The following is a 23,952-nucleotide window of genomic DNA, read 5'->3' as shown; positions in this document are numbered from 1 at the left end:
ACCAAAATGGTCTCAGAACACACTTTTTCCGCTTTCTCCTTGCAGTTAATCCTTGTGCCATAATCTACAAGCAGCAGAGCAGCATTCAGAGATTTTCACGCGATCATTGTACTGGTTCGTCAGAAACTTCTTTTAAGATTCCTCGATGAAAAGCTTCAGAAATTAAAAAGTGATTTCTTCAGAGATTTCTCTTGCAAAGTATTGCGCAACTTTTCTCAAACAAATCACTCCAGAAACTTTCCACCAGAGATTGTCTCATAAACTCGTCCAAATGTTCCTTCAGAGTTTCCAATGAATGATTAGATGATTTGCTCTGAAAAATTTTGCCCAGAGACTATCCCACGATTTCCTCCAGGGATCATTCCACTCAATGCATTCAAAGCTACGTCATAATGTATATGGATTAGGCTTAGACGCAATAATCTCTCGGATGTGATCCAACGGACATTCGGCGTTGTGGATAGCATTGATGTCCATTTCTATTGGCGGCGATCAGTTCGCATTTTGCTAACCAGAAGGATCCGTGGCAACTCTTACTATTAGCCAACTAGATAGATTATTATCATATTCGACATAGGGAATATTACTCTTAAGAAAATGATTTGTAGATTCACTGAGTAGAAATAAGGGGCAACAATCTTCTCCTAAACTCCATTTTTATGTTTAAAACTAGCTTTACATCGATATTCCTCGGGATTTCCTTGCGTTTTCTTATATTGGAACTTTTCAATCAAGGTCTTGCTTCCAATCGGCGATCCGAAGTAGACACATTAATATTGTAATATTTCTTGGCAACCTCTTTTTGAGAAGTTGCATGATTTCAAATAGCTTTTAACGCTTTGAGTAGTGTTTTTTTTTTAATTATCAACACGTTCTGTTTTTCTATGATAATTGTGAAACTGATTTACTCCCCTGGGCTTGGGATTATATTTTCCAGGGAGCGATGAGTTTTGACAATTGATCGCTGTTGTTAGTAGCTTTGATTAGATGTTGGGTGAATTTCAAAGCAATGGCAACCTTTTTATTACAAAATTTAGATTTTGTCTTCTGACCTAAAGATCCTGGTTAAGCTACTGCATAGTACGGCTATCACTCATCAAAATTACTTTCACTTCGGGAAAATATAATTTCAATCTGGCGAGAAGATTACAAACTGAGGGTGGGTTAGGAGCACAGTCAGACCCTTGAATGTGCAATGTGGGGTTGTAATTGGGAATGCCATTGACGGTTTGTAATCTTCTACGAGGTTTTCGAAAACCAACAGGGCGCGTGCACCGGGTTGCGGATAGGAGCAAAGGGAGATCAATAGCATCTGCTTAAAATAATAGAGCAAAAAGCCGTTCCATGATTAGGTAATGTTTAGCGATCTTCTATGGTGTTCTAGTACTATAAAATTCTTCACTCACTGGGAATTCTGGCCTTGATAATATCAATAGTGCTAAACATAAAATAATACCTAATACTCAATAAGTACAATGTAGTTTCAATGTAGTAATAAATGAAATAAAATCAATTTTCTATACTTGACAAGGTTTTGAAGACAATCAATGAGTGAAAGAACTACCTATTAGAAAAGCCACATCAGCTAAGTCTATACATATACAAATGTTGGTCATAGGGTCATGGCGAGCATTCGGTATGTATGTCTATGACTGATTCTGATCTAATAGGGGCACTAGAAGACCACGCGGACAATTTCGAAACAAATTATTTTTATACATCGGTCTTATGATCCGAAAGGCTCAGCTATGCTGTAATGTCATTTTTTAAGCTATTCATTAGTGCTGTTTAATTGTTTATTATTCTAACAAAACTACATAATTATTCATTACTAATCACTGTTCCTAATTCTCTCTTTCTCACCTTCTTATCTGTTGCATGATTATGATCATTACTAATATAATGCATGAGCATGCACAATAAGAATAATTTCAGGATTGTAAGCAGTCAATGGATAACTGGATAGAATAGCTTCGAAAAGGATGCTCAAAACAGAATAATTCTGGTCAGGGAAGTATGACCATCATGAGTAAGTAACATTTAAGTAATGAGTAATATGAGTAAGTTCATTTTAATAATATCAAATTTTTTTATATAAATCAGCACCGCCAATCAGTGAACTGAATTGTAATTTTATATCTGTACATGATAAAAACAGATAAATTTTGTAAAGTTGTCACCATCGATTGAATTGCGTTCTTTATAGTAATGTTCAATCATTATCAAAAGCTCCTAAAGCGTCGCATCGTGCCATCAGCAGTTCTTAGCATCACTCTCATATTGTTATTACTTTGTTGTTTATTAAATTTATATAAAGCCATCAGCTCATTCTTTCTTACTTGTACAATTGTTTGAAATTTTAATCAAACAAACCAAACTTCAAAACTTAAATTAAATTGCTCTCAGCACATTTACATTTTGCAGCATTAATCGCGTTACTGTGTCAAGTCTTCTCCAATTTCCCATACCCTACCCCAACCCTTCCTATCATTTCCGATGGTGTTCAAGTGGTCCGCATAGACTATTACGGCCATTACCTATCCCTGCCCCCGGCTTTGGACTGACTTGCGCTCTCATTGCCCCACCAAACGCTGCAAAATGAAAATGAAAAATGAAAATAATTGTGAAACTGATTTACTTATAGCTGCTTAAAGAGCGAACACCAATTCAATCTCGAGTGAAAATATTTCCACTTGCCCCATGTGATTGGAAAAGTGCTAGTGTTTCAACATAGATTTAATTCTACCACTTTTTCAGTTCAGAATTCAGTTCATAATTATCCCCTCCCCTTGGTTATGCGACCTTGCCGCGATAAGAGGGCATAATCCACTAGCCCATATGATGGAAACCAAAGGCGTAACCTGTAGTGGTGGTATCACATTTTGGCATTTTTTTTGCTTAAAGCCGCGTCATAATTCATATGGCATAGACGCACTAATATCTCGGATGTGATTCAACGGACATTCTGCGTCATTGATCTATTCGAAGTGGACATTAATACTATTGGTGACGATCAGTTTGCCTTTTGCTAACCAGAATGATCCGTAGCCACTCTTACTATTAGCTAGCTAGACACATCGTTATCATGTACGACGTAGGAAGGGAATATTACTCTAAGGAAAATGACTAGTAGATTCACTGAGTAGAAATATGTGGCGACAATCTTATTTTAATATGGTTTTTACATTGCCATAATGAGAAATACCTCTTTTGTAACTATGGTATAAAAAATCTAATTCCAGCTTCATTTTCGCAAAATTTACAAGTAGAAAGTAGGCGTTGTGAAGCATTGCATTTGCCACGGAAAAGTGAATCTTGTAGGAGACTGTAATAGGAGCCTAAGGTAACTTTACCCTTAAATATCCACTATAAAAATGACTATGGAAAGTAAGACGCTGAGATCGATCATTAGGGTACACTTGCTAGTTTCGAGAAATTGAACAGACAAGCAAAGTGACTTTTTTCTTTAAGGATATGTGTACGTAATGACCAATAAATGCTTTTAACAACAAAAATGAAATTAACTAGAACTACTACTAAACAGCCTTATTTTGTTAAGACTTGACGACAACTGACATTTAAGACTCTACACGGAAAAAACAGTTTACCTAATTTTTGAGATGACTTTACTCAAAATTAAGTATATCGATTATTCTCTCAACCCAAAATCTCTCGGTATTCTCTCTCTTCCCTACCAAAGTTGCCATAAACAGAGAGAGCTGCACCTACCCAATGGGGGTAGTTCGGCCCTATAAGCCAAATGTGGATAAATGCATTATTCTCAAGCTTGGGTTGAATGAACTCAATTTTGCGTTGAATCAAACCAAATTTAAGTATTTTTGTTTTCTTATGGCTTCAAAGTACCTAACGGAGGTCTTTGAAATTTAGCCAAATTTGGGCTATTGGGATCAACTACTGTTTTGCGTTGAAACAACTCAGATTTGAGTAGTTCCGTGTTGCCGTGTAATCTTACGTGAAAGACAGGAGTAATCAGAATAGCACTTAAATGACAAATTATTCAAAATTATTTCGACTTGACAGTATAAGTAATGACACTACTACACTACTATTTCATACAAATTCTGATGGAGCTGCTGATTTTCACAATGCTTTCTCAGAAGCAAGGGAATATGGGCATTTTTCAAAAACTACCACGTCACAATACGAATGAAAAACAGTGTTCATGTGGGCACCATAGCCTAGTCCATCTGAGTATTGGTCCTGGTACAGGGGAAACTTGGCAAAAGCCAGACCGAGGGTCCAGCCTTGACAAGTTAAGCTGTTAGGCAGCTCCAACTGAATAACATACAAAAAAAAAAGACTATGCAAATTTCCCATTTTATGTTACGCAAAGTTGAGAAAGAAAGAATCCTTCTTGAAAACTCTGTTCAGCTATTCTACGTTGGAATTCCTCCAGAATTTGTTGAAGGAAATCAAATGCACTTTTATTGATTTTATCAGATGTTCCAAAATACCTACAGGAGTTCTTGAAAGAAAATCTGCAAAGTATTTTTTCTCCAGAATTTTTTGAATAAATTCTTTGAGGGATTGTTCAGGAAATACTACAAAAATCCGTCATTCATAGGCCGATTGTTTTCCAGTTATTCGTCCAGTCATTTTTCTCAGTACTACAATGCATGAAGATAAGGGGCCTTCCTTAGCCAAGTGGTTAGAGTCCGCGGCTACCAAGCAAAGCCATGCTGAAGGTGTCTGGGTTTGATTCCCGGTTGGTCCAGGAATCTTTTTGTAACGGAAAATTCCTTGACTTCCCTGGGCATAGAGTATAATCGTACCTGCCACACGATATACAAATGTGAAAATGGCAAGTTTGGCAAAGAAAGCTCTCAGTTAATATTTGTGGAAGTGCTCTTAAGAACACTAAGCTGAGAAGCAGGCTCTCTCCCAGTGAGGACGTAATGCCTAGAAAAAAGTTTTACTGAAGTTTCATCACTGGTCATTATTAGATTTACTATATATTATCAAAATAGTTTCTAAAAAAAACTTTTGAAATTTTTTTGGAGAACTCCCTGGATGAATCTGTGGAGTAATTAACCCTCTAATACCGAAATTTTTATTTCCGGTCTAAATATCATTTTTAGTTATCTTAAATCATTCTAAACACGTTTTGGGCAATGATTTATTTTTACTCGCAAATCTATGAATTTTGGTTTTTGATTTTTATAATTTTTATTTTTGAACATCCCTATTATTTTTCTTTTTTTCTTGAAACCTCTCCTGGTTACTGATTTTTGGCAAAAATAAAAAATCAAGTTTTTACGGTACTTTTGATAACATTACATTTTTAATATCTTTCTGGAAATATTTTTGTTTTCCGTGTAATTAACGGAAAAACAGGTTTGATATTATTTTAATACCATCAAGCTAATAGGTTGATAGTAGAAAAATATAAAACGTACAAATTTGTATAGTACACGTTAAATGAATTCCAGACATTTGTATGTTATATGCGAAATTACTTTACCTCCGTTTCACTTTAATCGAATTTGATGAATGCTGTAAACTGCGAGAGATATGTAATAGATTTACTTTGGATGATCAATATTAATCGATAAAAGTGTGCAGTCAGAGTGGACCAAGTGCATATTACCGTAACAGCAAAAATGATCAGCGCGCTGGAGAATGCGCTGAAAACATTTTAAGAGATTTGTCAGATTTTTCGACATCGATTGATTCTTCTACTTGTCCATCAATAGAAATTTATAAATATTACTTAATTTGATTTTGATTTTCGATCAATTAACATATTTGGTTCGGTGGTCAGAAATTGCAACAATTTCTGTGCAGACAGAGCGGACCAAGTGTTGGTAAGCAATAATTTGATTAATTATTGCACTTTTTTTAGTCAATTTCAGAGTCTGATAGAAGTTTATGGTAATTCTATGGTGTATAAATGGAATGCCCTAGAACCCGCTTATTGGAACAGTATTTTTTGGTCGGTAATCAAGATTTTCACTTGGTCCACTCTGACTGAACGCATATTTGAATATTTCTGGTCTTCAATGCCCTGACTCTGCAAAACTTTAATTTTCAAGCTTTCGTAATGAAACTGATTTCGGTACTGCTGATATGGATTATTGAAGAATTTACGATACTGGTATCGAAGGGCCTTGATAATCTGTTTATCTTAGAGATATGCATCCAGTTTGACCATGCAAGCATTAAATGATTATTATTTTCCTAGAAATTGTTCAGTCAGAGTGAACCAACTCACTAAACGGTGGTCTTTAGTTCAGTCAGAGTGGACCAAGTGCCCATAGTCCATCCAAAAATCGTTCTATCGGAGGTTTGAATTATGATTTTTCATGATTATCACTTCACATTATATTGTTTGAAAGTAACGCAAAGATGTGTAGAAATATTGTACCAAAATTTAAACGAGTTCAAAAATTACAGAGCGTTAGACTTTGAACCAATTTTTCTCTAAATATGAAAAATGTCACTTGGTTTACTCTGACTTAACGCCTACCATATAAGAATACAATTTTTCTATCAAATTTTAAACATACAAAAAAGTTTCAAAAGTCATAAAATGTTTTTCTTATATGTGCGTTATAAGTCAACGTTTAAGCCAAAAATAAAATCATTTTAATTTCCGAGCTACGAAAAAATACACAAAATCCCAAAGTGTGCCCCGTCTAAAGGCGGGGTTGTGTATTAGAGCTATCTTAAAGAAAATTTCTGAAGAAATTGTTTTGAAGGAAGTCCTGAGAAACCAGTGGAAAAATCTCTGGAGAAATGCTTGAGCTCCTGATGATGCCCTAAACGGAAATCTTGGACGAAACCCGAGCGAAATTATTGGAGGAATCACAGGATGAGCATTTTAATACGAAACGAACATATACCAAATGATCGTATGTCAAACGAATCATACTTTTTCCTGGAATCAGGTCTTAGAAGTTCCTATTTTTATGACACTCATTCGTCCTGTATTGAAGCTAGAAAGCAATTATATTAAGGAATTAATTGGCTTATTCTAGCACTTTATTCACTTGTCTAATCATCCAAAATTTTATTATATCTTTCCAGAATCCTCCCTCTCCACGGACAATCGATCCCGGCCAACTCCCGACAAAAGCTGCACATCTGCCAACTTGATTCGCCCCCATTCTATTCGATACGACTTCTACGGTATTATCTGTAACCGTGAAGAAATCAACCATCTGCTGGCAAAGTACTCAAAACATCCCCGAGAGTACACCCGTCTGTATATGAACCTTCGTCACGCCAAGCTGTAAAGAGCCGGAAAACAACCGTCGAAGAAAAAGTTTAGTGGAATCAAGGAAACACTGTTTCTTACCCTTACCTACCTTACGCTGCTGAAAAAGTGCATCGTGCAAGTGATGAGCTAACCGTGAGCTGCAGCAATTTAGAGCTTGAGTGCGTGTGCGTGCATGCATGATCTGACCTCCGAATCGCCCTCTCGACCCCAAATCCCAGCCGTGACCGACTAGACGACACCTAGTTAGACGTCTCACCGACTCCCTTGTAATTATTTAATTGTAACCAATTGTATAACGTGCATCTCTATCGCGGTTTGTGAGTAGCTCATTGTTGTTCCTGTCCTTCGAAGTGACGCACAGTTTTGCTCAAGAAGAAAGAAGCCCATTGAGGCGTAAAGTGTGTATTACAAGTCTGTTCAAGTGCATTTTCTGTTTGTTCCATCATTGTGAATTGTTCGTTATAATTTTTGTGCGTGCGTGAATTTAATCGAGTTCTTCGGGCGCGGCTCATGTCAAGCAACTAGGAAGATATACGAGTTAGCCGGGCTAGTGTGCGTTCGTGAATGGCGGCAGTCGGTGGACCGACCAGGCAAGCGCGTGGTGTTTCCATGAGTGTCTCTATGTCGCTGGTACAGGGTGGAGCAGCTGGTGCGGCCGGACCACAGGGAGCGATCCTGGCGGCGGCCGCACCCTACTATCAACCTCCGGCCGTCCCACAGGACGTGCAGCCGGATCGTCCAATCGGGTACGGAGCCTTCGGAGTCGTATGGTGAGTAATCGCAATAGGTTTTTTAAATTTCTACTAAGTATCATTTCAAATATTACATTCATTTAATACATCTGGATGTTCTGTGTTTGGCAACACTATTATTCTTATTTGGTAAAACTAAATGAAGCTAATTCGACCCCAAAACTTCAATTCGACCGCTGGAGTGTGCTGGTGTCATCATGATTATGATGTTCAGCAATGTTTAGAGAATTCATTTCTCTACACGATGGTATTTTTAGAATTAGATTCCAGAGACCCCTGCAGATACTATTGCGCAACTATGCAATTGAATATGCAAGAATTTCTACTCAGCTTCATCGAGGAAATGCTTAAGGAATTATTGTAGTGATTTTTTTCAGAAATATCATTAAGAATACTTCCAGAAATTCATACAGCGAACTCTTAAATTTTTTTGCGGAATCGAATCCTGTACAGTTTTCTAAAAATGCCTTCAGATTTTTTTTAGAATGCTTATAGTTTTTTTTTAGAATTTGTTCCAGTGAATTCTTAAGCACTCCAACGGTACCTCCAGTAATTTCCTCATGAATTACTTTGATTTTTTTCCGAAACTATCCTAGGATTTTTGAAATTTTTGAAGGAGAGGAGATAATCTCTCTCTAATTGTTACATTAGATATTTTTAGCATCTTCTTTCATTGGACAGACGTTATTAGGAAGAACCTCCACAAATCATGCATTTAGCATCCATGCGGCAGTGTTCGGTACCATGATAATAGCTATAGCTCATGTACACTCATGCGAGATAGAATGTAGATTTAGCTTCCCACCCGTTCCGACTGATAACCAACCGCAGGGAAGGAATACACGTGTTGATGAGATGTGCAACACAATCAAAACAACAGTGCACGCGGTCGTCTTGTTTGCGATGCGATTGGATTGGGATGTCTTTGTTCTTGTTCCAGACGAATTCGACACAACCTACGTCCACCACCCGTAATTGGGAGCGTGCTCAATTTGACGTCGTACACTAAAATATGGGTCACAATCCTTTTTTTTTTTTTTTTTTTTTTTTTTTTTTTTTTTTTTTTTTTTTTTTTTTTTTTTTTTTTTTTTTTTTTTTTTTTTTAATTTCTTTATTAGTATCATCCCAAACATTACATTCATTTCTTATATCTAGGTGTTCTGTGTTATTTGACAACACTATCATCCTAATTTGGTAAAACAAATTTAAGATTTAATTAACATTTTGTTAACAACATATTACATTTCATTTGCCGTAGCAGTTAAGATTTATTACAGGTGAGTTGATTTCACCTGCTTATAAGAGAAAAAAAAAATGTTTTTAATATACTTAACCTAACTTAACCTAAACATATAACGCATTAATCGTGGCAATAGAAGATTGTAACGATTTTTGCCTGAAATTATTAATGATTGTATTTGACATTTGTTCTAATGTTTCAACATTGGATATTCTATGTAACTCATTGGTACTATACCAGGGAGGAAGCCTCAGAATCATTTTCAAAATTTTATTTTGAATTCTCTGCAGAGCTTTCTTCCTGGTATTACAACAGCTAGTCCATATTGGTACAGCATACAACATGGCTGGCCTGAAAATTTGTTTGAATATCAACAGCTTGTTCTTAAGACAAAGTTTTGATTTTCTATTAATAAGGGGATAGAGACATTTTACATATTTATTACATTTGGCTTGAATGCCCTCAATGTGATTTTTGAAAGTTAAATTCTTATCTAGCATGAGCCCTAGATACTTAACTTCATCTGACCAATTTATTGGAACCCCTCTCATCGTGACAACATGTCTACTTGAAGGTTTCAAATAATGAGCTTTTGGTTTATGTGGGAATATTATTAGTTGAGTTTTGGAAGCATTAGGAGAAATCTTCCATTTTTGCAAGTATGAAGAAAAAATATCCAAACTTTTTTGCAATCGACTACAGATGACACGCAGGCTTCGTCCTTTGGCGGAGAGGCCTGTGTCATCCGCAAACAAAGATTTTTGACATCCCTGAGGTAGCTCCGGTAAGTCAGATGTGAAAATATTGTATAATATTGGTCCCAAAATGCTGCCTTGGGGAACACCAGCTCTTACAGGAAGTCTTTCAGATTTGGAGTTCTGATAATTAACCTGAAGTGTACGATTTGACAGATAACTTTGAATTATTCTAACAATGTATGTTGGAAAATTAAAGTTTTTCAATTTTACAATCAAACCTTCATGCCAAACACTGTCGAATGCTTTTTCTATGTCTAGAAGAGCAAGACCAGTAGAATAGCCTTCAGATTTGTTGGAACGGATCAAATTTGTTACACGTAAAAGTTGATGAGTGGTCGAATGTCCATGGCGGAATCCGAACTGTTCATTGGCAAAAATTGAATTTTCGTTGATGTGGGCCATCATTCTGTTCAAAATAACCTTTTCAAATAGTTTACTGATGGAGGAAAGCAAACTGATTGGACGATAGCTAGAAGCTTCTTCAGGATTTTTGTCTGATTTTAAAATTGGAACAACCTTAGCATTTTTCCATTTGTCAGGAAAATATGCTAATTGAAAACATTTGTTAAATATATCAACTAAAAATGATAAGCTACTTTCTGGAAGTTTCTTGATGAGGATGTAGAAAATTCCATCATCGCCAGGAGCTTTCATGTTTTTGAATTTTTTAATAATAGTTCTCACTTCTTCCAAATCAGTCTCCCAGGCATTTTCGAAAACGTTCTCTTGATTGAGAATATTTTCGAACTCCTGAGTAACTTCATTTTCAATTGGACTAGTAAGTCCTAAATTAAAATTGTGCGCACTTTCAAACTGCATAGCAAGTTTTTGAGCTTTTTCGCAATTACTTAGTAATAATTTGTTTTCCTCTTTCAATGCCGGTATTGGCTTCTGAGGTTTTTTCAAGATTTTCGATAATTTCCAAAAGGGCTTAGAGCCAGGGTCCAATTGAGAAATTTTATTTTCAAAATTTTTGTTTCTTAATTGAGCAAAACGTTTCTTGATTTCTTTCTGCAAATCCTGCCATATAATTTTCATAGCAGGATCGCGAGTGCGTTGAAATTGCCTTCTCCTCACGTTTTTAAGACGGATCAAGAGTTTAAGATCATCGTCTATAATCACGGATTCAAATTTTACTTCACATTTTGGAATTGCAATGCTCCGGGCTTCAACAATGGAACTTGTTAAAGTTTCAAGAGCATTGTCAATATCAAGTTTAGTTTCTAAAGAAATGTTAACATCAAGATTGGAGTCAACATACGTTTTATATATATTCCAGTCGGCTCGTAAATAATTGAAAGTGGAGCTGATAGGATTGAGAATCGCTTCTTGGGATATTTGAAATGTAACAGGGACATGATCAGAATCAAAATCAGCATGAGTAATCAGTTGGCTACAAAGATGACTAGAGTCGGTTAAGACCAAATCAATCGTAGATGGATTTCTAGAAGAGGAAAAACATGTGGGGCTATCAGGGTATTGAATTGAGAAATATCCTGAAGAGCACTCATCAAATAAAATTCTGCCGTTGGAATTACTTTGAGAATTATTCCATGACCGATGTTTGGCATTAAAGTCACCAATGACAAAAAATTTTGACTTATTGCGAGTCAATTTACGCAAGTCAGTTTGGAGCAAATTAACTTGCTGCCCAGAGCATTGAAAAGGCAAATAGGCAGCTATGAAAGTATATTTACCAAACTGTGTTTCAACAGAAACACCTAAAGTTTCAAAAACTTTAGTTTCAAATGATGAAAACAGTTGATGTTTTATACGCCTATGAATGATGATTGCAACTCCCCCACATGCCCCATCAAGTCGATCATTACGATAAACAAAAAAATTAGGATCTCTTTTGAGTTTAGATCCAGGTTTTAAATACGTTTCGGTAATAACTGCTATATGCACGTTATTAACCGTAAGAAAATTAAACAGCTCGTCCTCTTTACCATTCAGAGAACGAGCATTCCAATTTAAAATATTTAAATTATTATTTGGATCCATTAGAAAAACGTAATCCAATAACAATTTGATTTGTAAATTTTACACCTACTTGGACTGCTTCAGTCATAGTGGTGGCTTTGAACATTGCATCAATCATTAGATTCAATTGTTCAGTTAGAAAATTAAAATCAGAGGCAGACATGTCATGTGATTTCCCATTGGAATTTTCGGTAGACGAAGAAGCGGAGTTACCTGTGGCGGTAGGGTTTTTTCCATTTGATTTGAAACTAGTAGAATGGGTACCCATGGATCGAGCAGGGGAGGAGTTCGAATTTCCTGCTACGATATCGGCAAAGGATTTACCGTGGGTAGATACATTCGAAATAGAAAGATTCGAACGGCTACCCGACGGATTAAAATTAGTTTGTGACTGAGCATGATTATGATCTTCCTGATGGGTATGATTCCTTATCAAGCGATCGTTAACTGAAAAAAGAGCATTGTTCGATACTCTACCAGGCAAATTCCGGAAACGACCGTTATCGTAACGGATATTATCTTTCATCTGCCTGGCACGAGCCTCAATGACCTTTTTTCGTGAAGGACAATTCCAAAAATTGGACTTATGATTAGCCCCGCAATTACAACATATGAATTTGGTGGTATCTTCCTTCACTGGACAGACGTCTTTGGCGTGAGAAGAACCTCCGCAAATCATGCATTTAGCATCCATGCGACAATTTTTTGTACCATGACCCCACTTTTGGCACCGACGGCACTGAGTGGGGTTCTGGTAATTTCCTCCAGGTTTCTGAAAATGTTCCCATGTCACACGGACATCAAACAAAAGTTTTGCTTTTTCTAAAGCTTTAATATTATTTAGTTCTTTTTTGTTAAAGTGAACTAAATAAAATTCTTGAGAAAGCCCTTTCCGAACAATGCCAGATTGGGTTCTCTTTTTCATAATGATTACTTGGACTGGGGAAAATCCAAGCAAATCATTTATTCCATTTTTGATCTCTTCAGGTGATTTATAGTCACTTGAGAGACCTTTCAAGACAACTTTGAACAAACGTTCAGTTTTGTCGTCATAAGTAAAAAATTTGTGCTTCTTCTCTTCAAGATGTTTGAGAAGAAGCTCACGATCTTTAAGAGTTTCCGGCAAAACGCGACAGTCTCCTTTCTTTGCGATTTGGAAGGAAACCTTGATTCCCCTAATGGAGTTCAAGATCTCCTGCCTAAATCCCCCAAATTCGGAACAACTGACCACGATAGGCGGCACTCTTTGCTTCCTCACTTGAATCAAAGAGCCTGGGCTAGAGGCTGCTTCGATTTGGTGTTCGGAAAATTTGTCTAGAGCATCGAACTGATTGCTCATTTCGATACAATTATTCATTTCACCCTTGGAAGAAACTTCGCATTCCGGGGAAGCGTCCTTTCTTCCATTCTTGCCACGTGTAGTGACAGTTTTAAAACCCACTTTTTTGGAAGGAAGTAGTGAATTCAGAGATTCACCCTTCCTTTTGTTTGTTGTTGATACCATGTTTAATTAATAAACGAAAGAAGACGTGACCTTCGAAAGGTTTTTTCCCAAGACGGTGTCCAAGAAGGATTACCACCGCTAGCTTTCGCCAACGGGTCCAACGAAAAATCGAAGGCACGGGTCCAAACAAGGATCGTAAAGGGATCAATAGTAGAAAAAATAGTACTGAAAAGTACTGTTTTAGTAGCACTGAAAAGTACCGTTTTTAATTTTAGCACTGAAAAGTACTGTTTTTGTAGCACTGAAAAGTACTGTTTTATTGCTTTAGGTAGTTTTTAAGAAAACTTCCAAGAGCAGAGAGAATTCGTGTACGCACAGCACGAAGGTACGATGCGCACTGACGGGTCACAATCCTTTGTTTACCGCTGCTCTCTGCGCACACATCTCCGCATCTGGGAAACGGTCACCGAAGATTTGCTCGCAAAAGGCAATGACGACATCATTCATATACCTACGTTCTTACCGATCGGGGAAACAGATGGGCGAGAAGCGGTGGAGAGCAGGGCTGGTAGCGAGTCACTTTTTAGTAATTTGGTCACTTTTTTATGCCAGTAACTATAAAGTATCTAATAATAGTAATAGTAATAAGCTTTCGAGCAGTAACCCCAGCAGCAGCGAAATACGGACCATCAAAACGTGATATTGGATTGATTGACATAAGAGATACAAGATCTAAAGATAATATCAAAATGTTATTCCTGGAACTTCTGATTCATAGCAAAATTGATCGTTTGCAGATGTAACGCATAGATCGCTGTTCCTTTTCTTGGCATTACGTCCTCACTGGGACAGAGCCTGCTTCTCAGCTTAGTGTTCAATGAGCACTTCCATAGTTATTAATGACGGGGTTGGTGGTCTAATGGCTACCGCTTCTGCTTCATAAGCAGAAGGTCATGGGTTCAATCCCAGGCCCGTCCCTTTCCTCGTACTTTGTAGTTGTATCTTTCACTTGCTTCTATCTACCACTCTTAATATATCACAGTTGATGTAGAGTAAAGTGGGGCAAAAGTTCGAGTGGGGCAAGAGTTTATTTTTAAGATTTCTAGCTCAAATCAAATCAAAACTTAGAAATGTCATGGTGGTTCGAATGCTATCAAGTAAGAGACTTTCACAGTGCGCATCGTACCTTCGTGCTGTGCGTACACGAATTCTCTCTGCTCTTGGAAGTTTTCTTAAAAACTACCTAAAGCAATAAAACAGTACTTTTCAGTGCTACAAAAACAGTACTTTTCAGTGCTAAAATTAAAAACGGTACTTTTCAGTGCTACTAAAACAGTACTTTTCAGTACTATTTTTTCTAATATTGATCCCTTTACGATCCTTGTTTGGACCCGTGCCTTCGATTTTTCGTTGGACCCGTTGGCGAAAGCTAGCGGTGGTAATCCTTCTTGGACACCGTCTAGGGAAAAAACCTCTCGAAGGTCACGTCTTTCTCGTTTATTAACTAAACATGGTATCAACAACTAACAAAAGGAAGGGTGAATCTCTGAATTCACTACTTCCTTCCAAAAAAGTGGGTTTTAAAACTGTCACTACACGTGGCAAGAATGGAAGAAAGGACGCTTCCCCGGAATGCGAACTTTCTTCCAAGGGCGAAATGAATAATTGTATCGAAATGAGCAATCAGTTCGATGCTCTAGACAAATTTTCCGAGCACCAAATCGAAGCAGCCTCTAGCCCAGGCTCTTTGATTCAAGTGAGGAAGCAAAGAGTGCCGCCTATCGTGGTCAGTTGTTCCGAATTTGGGGGATTTAGGCAGGAGATCTTGAACTCCATTAGGGGAATCAAGGTTTCCTTCCAAATCGCAAAGAAAGGAGACTGTCGCGTTTTGCCGGAAACTCTTAAAGATCGTGAACTTCTTCTCAGACATCTTGAAGAGAAGAAGCACAAATTTTTTACTTATGACGACAAAACTGAACGTTTGTTCAAAGTTGTCTTGAAAGGTCTCTCACGTGACTATAAGTCACCTGAAGAGATCAAAAATGGAATAAATGATTTACTTGGATTTTCCCCAGTCCAAGTAATCATTATGAAAAAGAGAACCCAATCTGGCATTGTTCGGAAAGGGCTTTCTCAAGAATTTTATTTAGTTCACTTTAACAAAAAAGAACTAAATAATATTAAAGCTTTAGAAAAAGCAAAACTTTTGTTTGATGTCCGTGTGACATGGGAACATTTCCAGAAACCTGGAGGAAATTACCAGAACCCCACTCAGTGCCGTCGGTGCCAAAAGTGGGGTCATGGTACAAAAAATTGTCGCATGGATGCTAAATGCATGATTTGCGGAGGTTCTTCTCACGCCAAAGACGTTTGTCCAGTGAAGGAAGATACCACCAAATTCATATGCTGTAATTGTGGAGCTAACCATAAGTCCAATTTTTGGAATTGTCCTTCACGCAAAAGGGTCATTGAGGCTCGTGCCAGGCAGATGAAAGATAATATCCGTTACGATAACGGTCGTTTCCGGAATTTGCCTGGTAGAGTATCGAACAATGCTCATTTTTCAGTTAACGATCGCTTGATCATGAATCATACCCATCAGGAAGATCATAATCATGCTCATTCACAAACTAATTTTAATCCGTCGGGTAGCCGTTCGAATCTTTCAATTTCGAATGTATCTACCCACGGTAAATCCTTTGCCGATATCGTAGCAGGTAATTTGAACTCTTCCCCTATTCGTTCCATGAGTACCCGTTCTACTTGTTTCAAATCAAATGGAAAAAACCCTACCGCCACAGGTAACTCCTACCCCGCTTCTTCGTCTACCGAAAATTCCAATAGGAAATCGTCAGATGATATGTCTGCCTCTGATTTTAATTTTCTAACTGAACAATTGAATCTCATGATTGATGCAATGTTCAAAGCCACCACTATGACTGAAGCAGTCCAGGTTGGTGTAAAATTTACTAATCAAATTGTTATTGGATTACGTTTTTCTAATGGATCCAAATAATAATTTAAATATTTTAAATTGGAATGCTCGTTCTCTGAATGGTAAAGAGGACGAGCTGTTTAATTTTCTAACGGTTAATAACGTGCATATAGCAGTTATTACCGAAACGTATTTAAAACCTGGATCTAAACTCAAAAGAGATCCTAACTTTTTTGTTTATCGTAATGATCGACTTGATGGGGCATGTGGGGGAGTTGCAATCATCATTCATAGGCGTATAAAACATCAACTGTTTTCATCATTTGAAACTAAAGTTTTTGAAACTTTAGGTGTTTCTGTTGAAACACAGTTTGGTAAATATACTTTCATAGCTGCCTATTTGCCTTTTCAATGCTCTGGGCAGCAAGTTAATTTGCTCCAAACTGACTTGCGTAAATTGACTCGCAATAAGTCAAAATTTTTTGTCATTGGTGACTTTAATGCCAAACATCGGTCATGGAATAATTGGTGGGGATTGCTTATCAAACCTTCCGGTCCGCCTCATAGTTACGTACTATTTGGTGCTGGGTGTAGTTCTTGTTTTTCCAGCTGTATTGAAAAGCATGAGCCATAGTCTTTGGCATACAATCGGGTCTTTCTTTAGCAGAAAAGAACCGAAATGTCTATCGACGACCGGTGATTGCTAGCAGATATAGTGGAGAGCTTGTCTTGATACGTTCATCGCTTCAAGCTAGTTGAAAAACTGAATACACTGATTGCCTGTCGATCAGAGCCGAACTAGGCATAGATCGTCTACATACATCTGAATCTACATGTCTCCGATGTATTACATCGTTCCAGGTGGGAGTTATCTGATATGTGAATATGGTACCATAACAGAATTTTCCATCTGAACGAAGTGATAAATCATAATATTCCGCAAACTGTATCACACATCTACAGAATGTATTGCGTGAAGTTAAGACACAGCAGAGTATTGGGTACATAGGACCAAGTCCCTGCCGGGTGGCGCGAAACTGATGAGCGATAGACAATAGAATCAACAACACTGCCATAAGGGATAGTAAGCATGTGACTATTGTCGAAACTATGATTAGGAGGCAAATCAACATCCCAAGATCAAATTTTTGTTACAACCCAATGTAGGTATTATTAAATTAGGCTGTAGAAAATGATAAATATCTGATCACTTAGGAACCTTGCAACAGGTAATAAATGCCCGTAGTCTGTTTTATTCGAATACACATGTATAAATTGTTAAAATTGCCGAATCATACGCGGAATTTATTAAACGGATCATGAAATTAGGACTGAAATCATAATGATGATAGATTATCAACTTTCCTTTCGTCTTGCTATTTGTTACCGTTAGAATCACCAAACTGATTGGTTTCCCACTACTTACACCAATACAACAGCACGAAAACTGAAGTATTATAATCGCGCGTTGGAACTTTCAATATCCATATATTACATCAATAGTGAATTCTTGTATGTAGCCAGTATAAATAACAGAATCATCAACTTCTTGAACATTCTTCAACTGAAAACAGGATGCTTGTTTTATCAAACATGCTCAATCTGCACCTAAAATCTCGGATCCAAATAGTTTTCTAAATAAAAATTGTATCTAAATAAAACGTGTAGGCCAACAAAACATAATTGAGTAGGAGTTTACAAGTTACTTAGCACATGAAAAGCAGTTTAAATTAATCTATTACTAGATCAACACTAATGCTCACATTTTTATATTCTCATTTCATCATGGTCCTCATTGCTCGAGCGGAGACGAACACCCTGGAGATGGAAAAATCGACAGCGCTACGATAAGGAAACGTAACAGATGAGAAACTATCGATACATTTATCAATTATAAAACCCCGTTTTAATGTTAACACTTTGTTTCTGTTTTTTCTGTTTTTTTTCGTTTCAGCAATCAAATAACCGAACCAACTCTACTATCTTTTCGTTTCTTCTTCGTTATACTTATAGTCCTTCTGGCACTGAACCGAGTGGTGCGCCTTCCGCTTTCTTACTGGTGCTGTTTTTCCTGTACATTTGGCATAGTGTCGGAGGTGGTGTACTGTATTTGCTATACAACGCACTACTTTCGATATTGTGCTTGGCGTGTGGGGAAGCAGTACTAGTGGTGAAGCGGAGGGCGCCATTCGGTTTAGTGCCAGAGGGACTAAATCTATTTAATGTATCTGAAGCTTGTGGGACCGCTTTAATTCCGGCGCCTGCTTGTGGAAGATCCCGGTGTCCTAAACGGTATAGGACATGTTAACGGGGGAGGCTAGGTAGGTCCTCACCCAGCCCGTGTCTAGATGGGCGGATAATTGTCTGCCAGGGTGTGGATTGAGCAATTACAATTACAATTGGTGACTTTAATGCCAAACATCGGTCATGGAATAATTCTCAAAGTAATTCCAACGGCAGAATTTTATTTGATGAGTGCTCTTCAGGATATTTCTCAATTCAATACCCTGATAGCCCCACATGTTTTTCCTCTTCTAGAAATCCATCTACGATTGATTTGGTCTTAACCGACTCTAGTCATCTTTGTAGCCAATTAGTTACTCATGCTGATTTTGATTCTGATCATGTCCCTGTTACATTTCAAATATCCCAAGAAGCGATTCTCAATCCTATCAGCTCCACTTTCAATTATTTACGAGCCGACTGGAATATATATAAAACGTATGTTGACTCTAATCTTGATGTTAACATTTCTTTAGAAACTAAACTTGATATTGACAATGCTCTTGAAACTTTAACAAATTCCATTGTTGAAGCCCGGAGCATTGCAATTCCAAAATGTGAAGTAAAATTTGAATCCGTGATTATAGACGATGATCTTAAACTCTTGATCCGTCTTAAAAACGTGAGGAGAAGGCAATTTCAACGCACTCGCGATCCTGCTATGAAAATTATATGGCAGGATTTGCAGAAAGAAATCAAGAAACGTTTTGCTCAATTAAGAAACAAAAATTTTGAAAACAAAATTTCTCAATTGGACCCTGGCTCTAAGCCCTTTTTGAAATTATCTAAAATCTTGAAAAAACCTCAGAAGCCAATACCGGCATTGAAAGAGGAAAACAAATTATTACTAACTAATTGCGAAAAAGCTCAAAAACTTGCTATGCAGTTCGAAAGTGCGCACAATTTTAATTTAGGACTTACTAGTCCAATTGAAAATGAAGTTACTCAGGAGTTCGAAAATATTCTCAATCAAGAGAACGTTTTCGAAATTGCCTGGGAGACTGATTTGGAAGAAGTGAGAACTATTATTAAAATATTCAAAAACATGAAAGCTCCTGGCGATGATGGAATTTTCTACATCCTCATCAAGAAACTTCCAGAAAGTAGCTTATCATTTTTAGTTGATATATTTAACAAATGTTTTCAATTAGCATATTTTCCTGACAAATGGAAAAATGCTAAGGTTGTTCCAATTTTAAAACCAGACAAAAATCCTGCAGAAGCTTCTAGCTATCGTCCAATCAGTTTGCTTTCCTCCATCAGTAAACTTTTTGAAAAGGTTATTTTGAACAGAATGATGGCCCACATCAACGAAAATTCAATTTTTGCCAATGAACAGTTCGGATTCCGCCATGGACATTCGACCACTCATCAACTTTTACGTGTAACAAATTTGATCCGTTCCAACAAATCTGAAGGCTACTCTACTGGTCTTGCTCTTCTAGACATAGAAAAAGCATTCGACAGTGTTTGGCATGAAGGTTTGATTGTAAAATTGAAAAACTTTAATTTTCCAACATACATTGTTAGAATAATTCAAAGTTATCTATCAAATCGTACACTTCAGGTTAATTGTCAGAACTCCAGATCTGAAAGACTTCCTGTAAGAGCTGGTGTTCCCCAAGGCAGCATTTTGGGACCAATATTATACAATATTTTCACATCTGACTTACCTGAGTTACCTCAGGGATGTCAAAAATCTTTGTTTGCGGATGACACAGGCCTCTCCGCCAAAGGTCGAAGCCTGCGTGTCATCTGTAGTCGATTGCAAAAAAGTTTGGATATTTTTTCTTCATACTTGCAAAAATGGAAGATTTCTCCTAATGCTTCCAAAACTCAACTAATAATATTCCCACATAAACCAAAAGCTCTTTATTTGAAACCTTCAAGTAGACATGTTGTCACGATGAGAGGGGTTCCAATAAATTGGTCAGATGAAGTTAAGTATCTAGGGCTCATGCTAGATAAGAATTTAACTTTCAAAAATCACATTGAGGGCATTCAAGCCAAATGTAACAAATATGTAAAATGTCTCTATCCCCTTATTAATAGAAAATCAAAACTTTGTCTTAAGAACAAGCTTTTGATATTCAAACAAATTTTCAGGCCAGCCATGTTGTATGCTGTACCAATATGGACTAGCTGTTGTAATACCAGGAAGAAAACTCTGCAGAGAATTCAAAATAAAATTTTGAAAATGATTCTGAGGCTTCCTCCTTGGTATAGTACCAATGAGTTACATAGGATATCCAATGTTGAAACATTGGAACAAATGTCAAATACAATCATTAATAATTTCAGGCAAAAATCGTTACAATCTTCTATTGCCACGATTAATGCGTTATACGTTTAGGTTAAGTTAGGTTAAGTATATTAAAAACGTTTTTTTTTTCTCTTATAACCAGGTGAAATCAACTCACCTGTAAAAAAAAACTGAACTGCTACGGCAAATGAAATGTAATATGTTGTTAACAAAATGTTAATTAAATCTTAAATTTGTTTTACCAAATTAGGATGATAGTGTTGTCTAATAACACAGAACACCTAGATTATAAGAAATGAATGTAATGATTGGAATGATACTAATAAAGAAATTTAAAAAAAAAAAAAAAAAAAAAAAAATAAGAGACTTTCACTCCAAATATTATAAAAATCGATTGAGATTTGGAAAAGTTATGGCTATTTGTTGTTTTTCGACGTAAATATTGTAATATTTGGTCAAACTTTCGATGCATAGAACCAAATGAAAATAAAATATTGCTCAATATTTTATGTAAGGGCGTATCATAAGGATGCTTTGACGTGTATTAGTTTTTTCATAAATAGTTAGAATCATTTTTTGGCCCATAGCGGGGCAAAAGTTCAACCCATGTATAAACCCACGGAAAATTTTTCAAATTTACTGAAATCTACATATGGTATTTGTTTTGTTTCATCTGCTTTTATTTTCCTGGAAACTTTGCTTATACCACTAAGGTCGAACTTTTGCCCCACCTTACTCTATCTATCACAGTTCATAGCATTTGCTAGAACCCGAGACGGACAGAAATAAACCGTTTCCCTGCGCTTCCATTCGTTCATCATTATAGCATGCCTTCCTTTACGCCTGATACATAGGCAGTCTGTTCACCAAACCAGCAAGCCTCTCTGCCATAAAAATTACCCCACCCTTTCACCCTTCCCGCATGAACTGGCATTGACACAGTGGTATATACGGTCAACCGTGGGAGCCAGTTGAATGCATCATCAATTCCTTCCCCTTCCCCTCATTGGTCTGCCTTCTGACGTGGCAGGCACCATTGTTGCCTAAAAATAGAAGAACACCAGCACTTATACACTGAGGGTGCCTGTTAATCCCAAGCAGTCATCTGGTTGGTTCCTTGTGTAAGTGCAGCTGATCTGGCGATACTGGAGTAGCAACCACGGACGGCCAATCAAGCTCAAGCTCAATGAGCATTTCCATGGTTATTAACTGAGAGCTTTCTTTGGCAAAATTGTCATTTTCGCATTCGTATATCGTGTGGCAAAGTACGATGGCATTGCCCAGGGAAGTCAAAAAAATTTTCCTAACAAAAAGATCCTGGACCGACCGGGACTCGAACCCAGACACCTTCCGCATGGCTTTTCTTAGTAGCCGCGGACTTTAACCACTGAGCTAAGGAAGTTACAGATCTTACAGAAGCCAAATGTGATATGCTAATGGTATTCCAGGAGTAATCTTTAGATATCATTCAGATCTGTTGTCTAACATATACCACTAGATTAACATTAGCATATCATATTTAGCTTTCGTAAGATCTCCAAACTTCAAATTTTGCTATTGTTAAGAAGTTCTAGTAACAAAATTTTGATTTTATGTTTAGATCTTCTATCTTTTTTATCAATCCATTCAATATCACGTTTTGATTGTCAGAATTTCACTTCTACTCCAGTATTTGACGCAAACATTTGCATGAGCATGATTGACCGCCCGCAGATGCTACTCCGTTATTGCAAGAACAGCTGTACTTACACAGGGAACCAACAGACACTACTCGGGATCAGTAGCATCCTCAATGTGTAAGTACTGGTGCACTCATTATTATAATAAACAATACCGGCGCCGGCTGCGTCCGAATGCAGGTCAATTTAGGGATTGTAGGGAAATGTTGACGTGTTACTTGCTTTACGGAAGCCGAGGAGTCCTCTGCACTTCCACAAGTAGACACTGGGAGTTTGGATAAGGGAAAGGTTTGGATAAAGGATTCAATTACTCACATATTTTTCTTAATATTGTTACATAGTTCTGTAGATATAAGCCCTGAAAATTCCTACGAAAAAAATTTGCAACGCTATCAACATCTAGAATCAAGAATACTTTATATTAATATATTAATTAATCATGTAATGCAGCTCACGATCCTCCGAACAAATTAAGCATTTCAGATGATTGATGTATCGACTTTCGACTTTAATAGAGAAATTCAATCCCTTAAAACCCCACATGTCCTTAGCACCCAATTTTTCGGTATATTTTTTCGATGACTCATTTGGGAAAATTCACAAACAATATCTAAAGGTATTCCTGAAATGATCTTAAGAAAAATATTTGGAGTTATTACTGTGTGTGTGTGTGTGATCCATCTAACCCCCACTGTCCGGCAGTGGTATTATGGAAAAAAGTTTTCTGCAAAAATGTAGTTATTTTTTGCAAAAAGCTTTAGTCCGGGAGTTAGAAGGTGATAGCACTATTGCAGATCCGGTGACCCATTTCAGAATGGCTGGAGAGACACGTCCATTCAGAAGTCACTTTCACTAGCAACAAGCCCCGCATGTATGCATTACCGTTATCAAATGGATAATGATAATACAAACAAACTTCCTGTTTCAAAGATTTTTACTTTGAAACTGGCGCGTATTTAATGTTTAGGTTCAAATAAATATGTAATCAGAACAATCTCACCAAAATCCATCCAAGGCGGCGTTGTTGTCACTTCCAATCAGCAATCAATTCCCTTCTTCTTATTCTTCTCATTTGGGTGGCATCCAATTGCTTCTCCATGTGACGCATACCATTTGTGCCATTTGTCATTGCTTGACCACATTGCGTGCATGTTTTATCACTATTATTTCTAATTCTTACTTTAAAATTTTTTATGTAACGTAACCACTTAGCATATTCACTAACACATTTGCCTTATACTCTCGGAACTTTTCGTCCGGGTGTCGTAGTAGCGTCGGCCGGAAAACAAGCGCAGCCTCAAGCGAAAAAAAAATCACGTGGGCGCACGAATCTCATCAAAACCAATTAGAACCAGCCAAAGAATATTACACTAAA

General features: G+C 37.2%; 1 protein-coding gene across 1 annotated transcript in view; it reads left to right on the top strand.

The window, feature by feature from the left end:
- Positions 1-23,952, top strand: part of LOC5576036 (serine/threonine-protein kinase NLK) — a 276,399-nt gene that overhangs the window by 5,683 nt on the left and 246,764 nt on the right. The window contains 1 exon segment of the mRNA XM_021842628.1: positions 7,048-8,010. Within this exon segment, the coding sequence (XP_021698320.1) occupies positions 7,805-8,010 (206 nt within the window). The 5' untranslated portion in view covers positions 7,048-7,804.

This window comes from Aedes aegypti, chromosome 2, assembly GCF_002204515.2.
Source record: "Aedes aegypti strain LVP_AGWG chromosome 2, AaegL5.0 Primary Assembly, whole genome shotgun sequence".
NCBI lineage: Eukaryota > Metazoa > Arthropoda > Insecta > Diptera > Culicidae > Aedes > Aedes aegypti.
The sequence above is the reverse complement of the archived record's forward strand: the minus strand, read 5'-3'. Positions and strand labels throughout refer to the sequence as shown.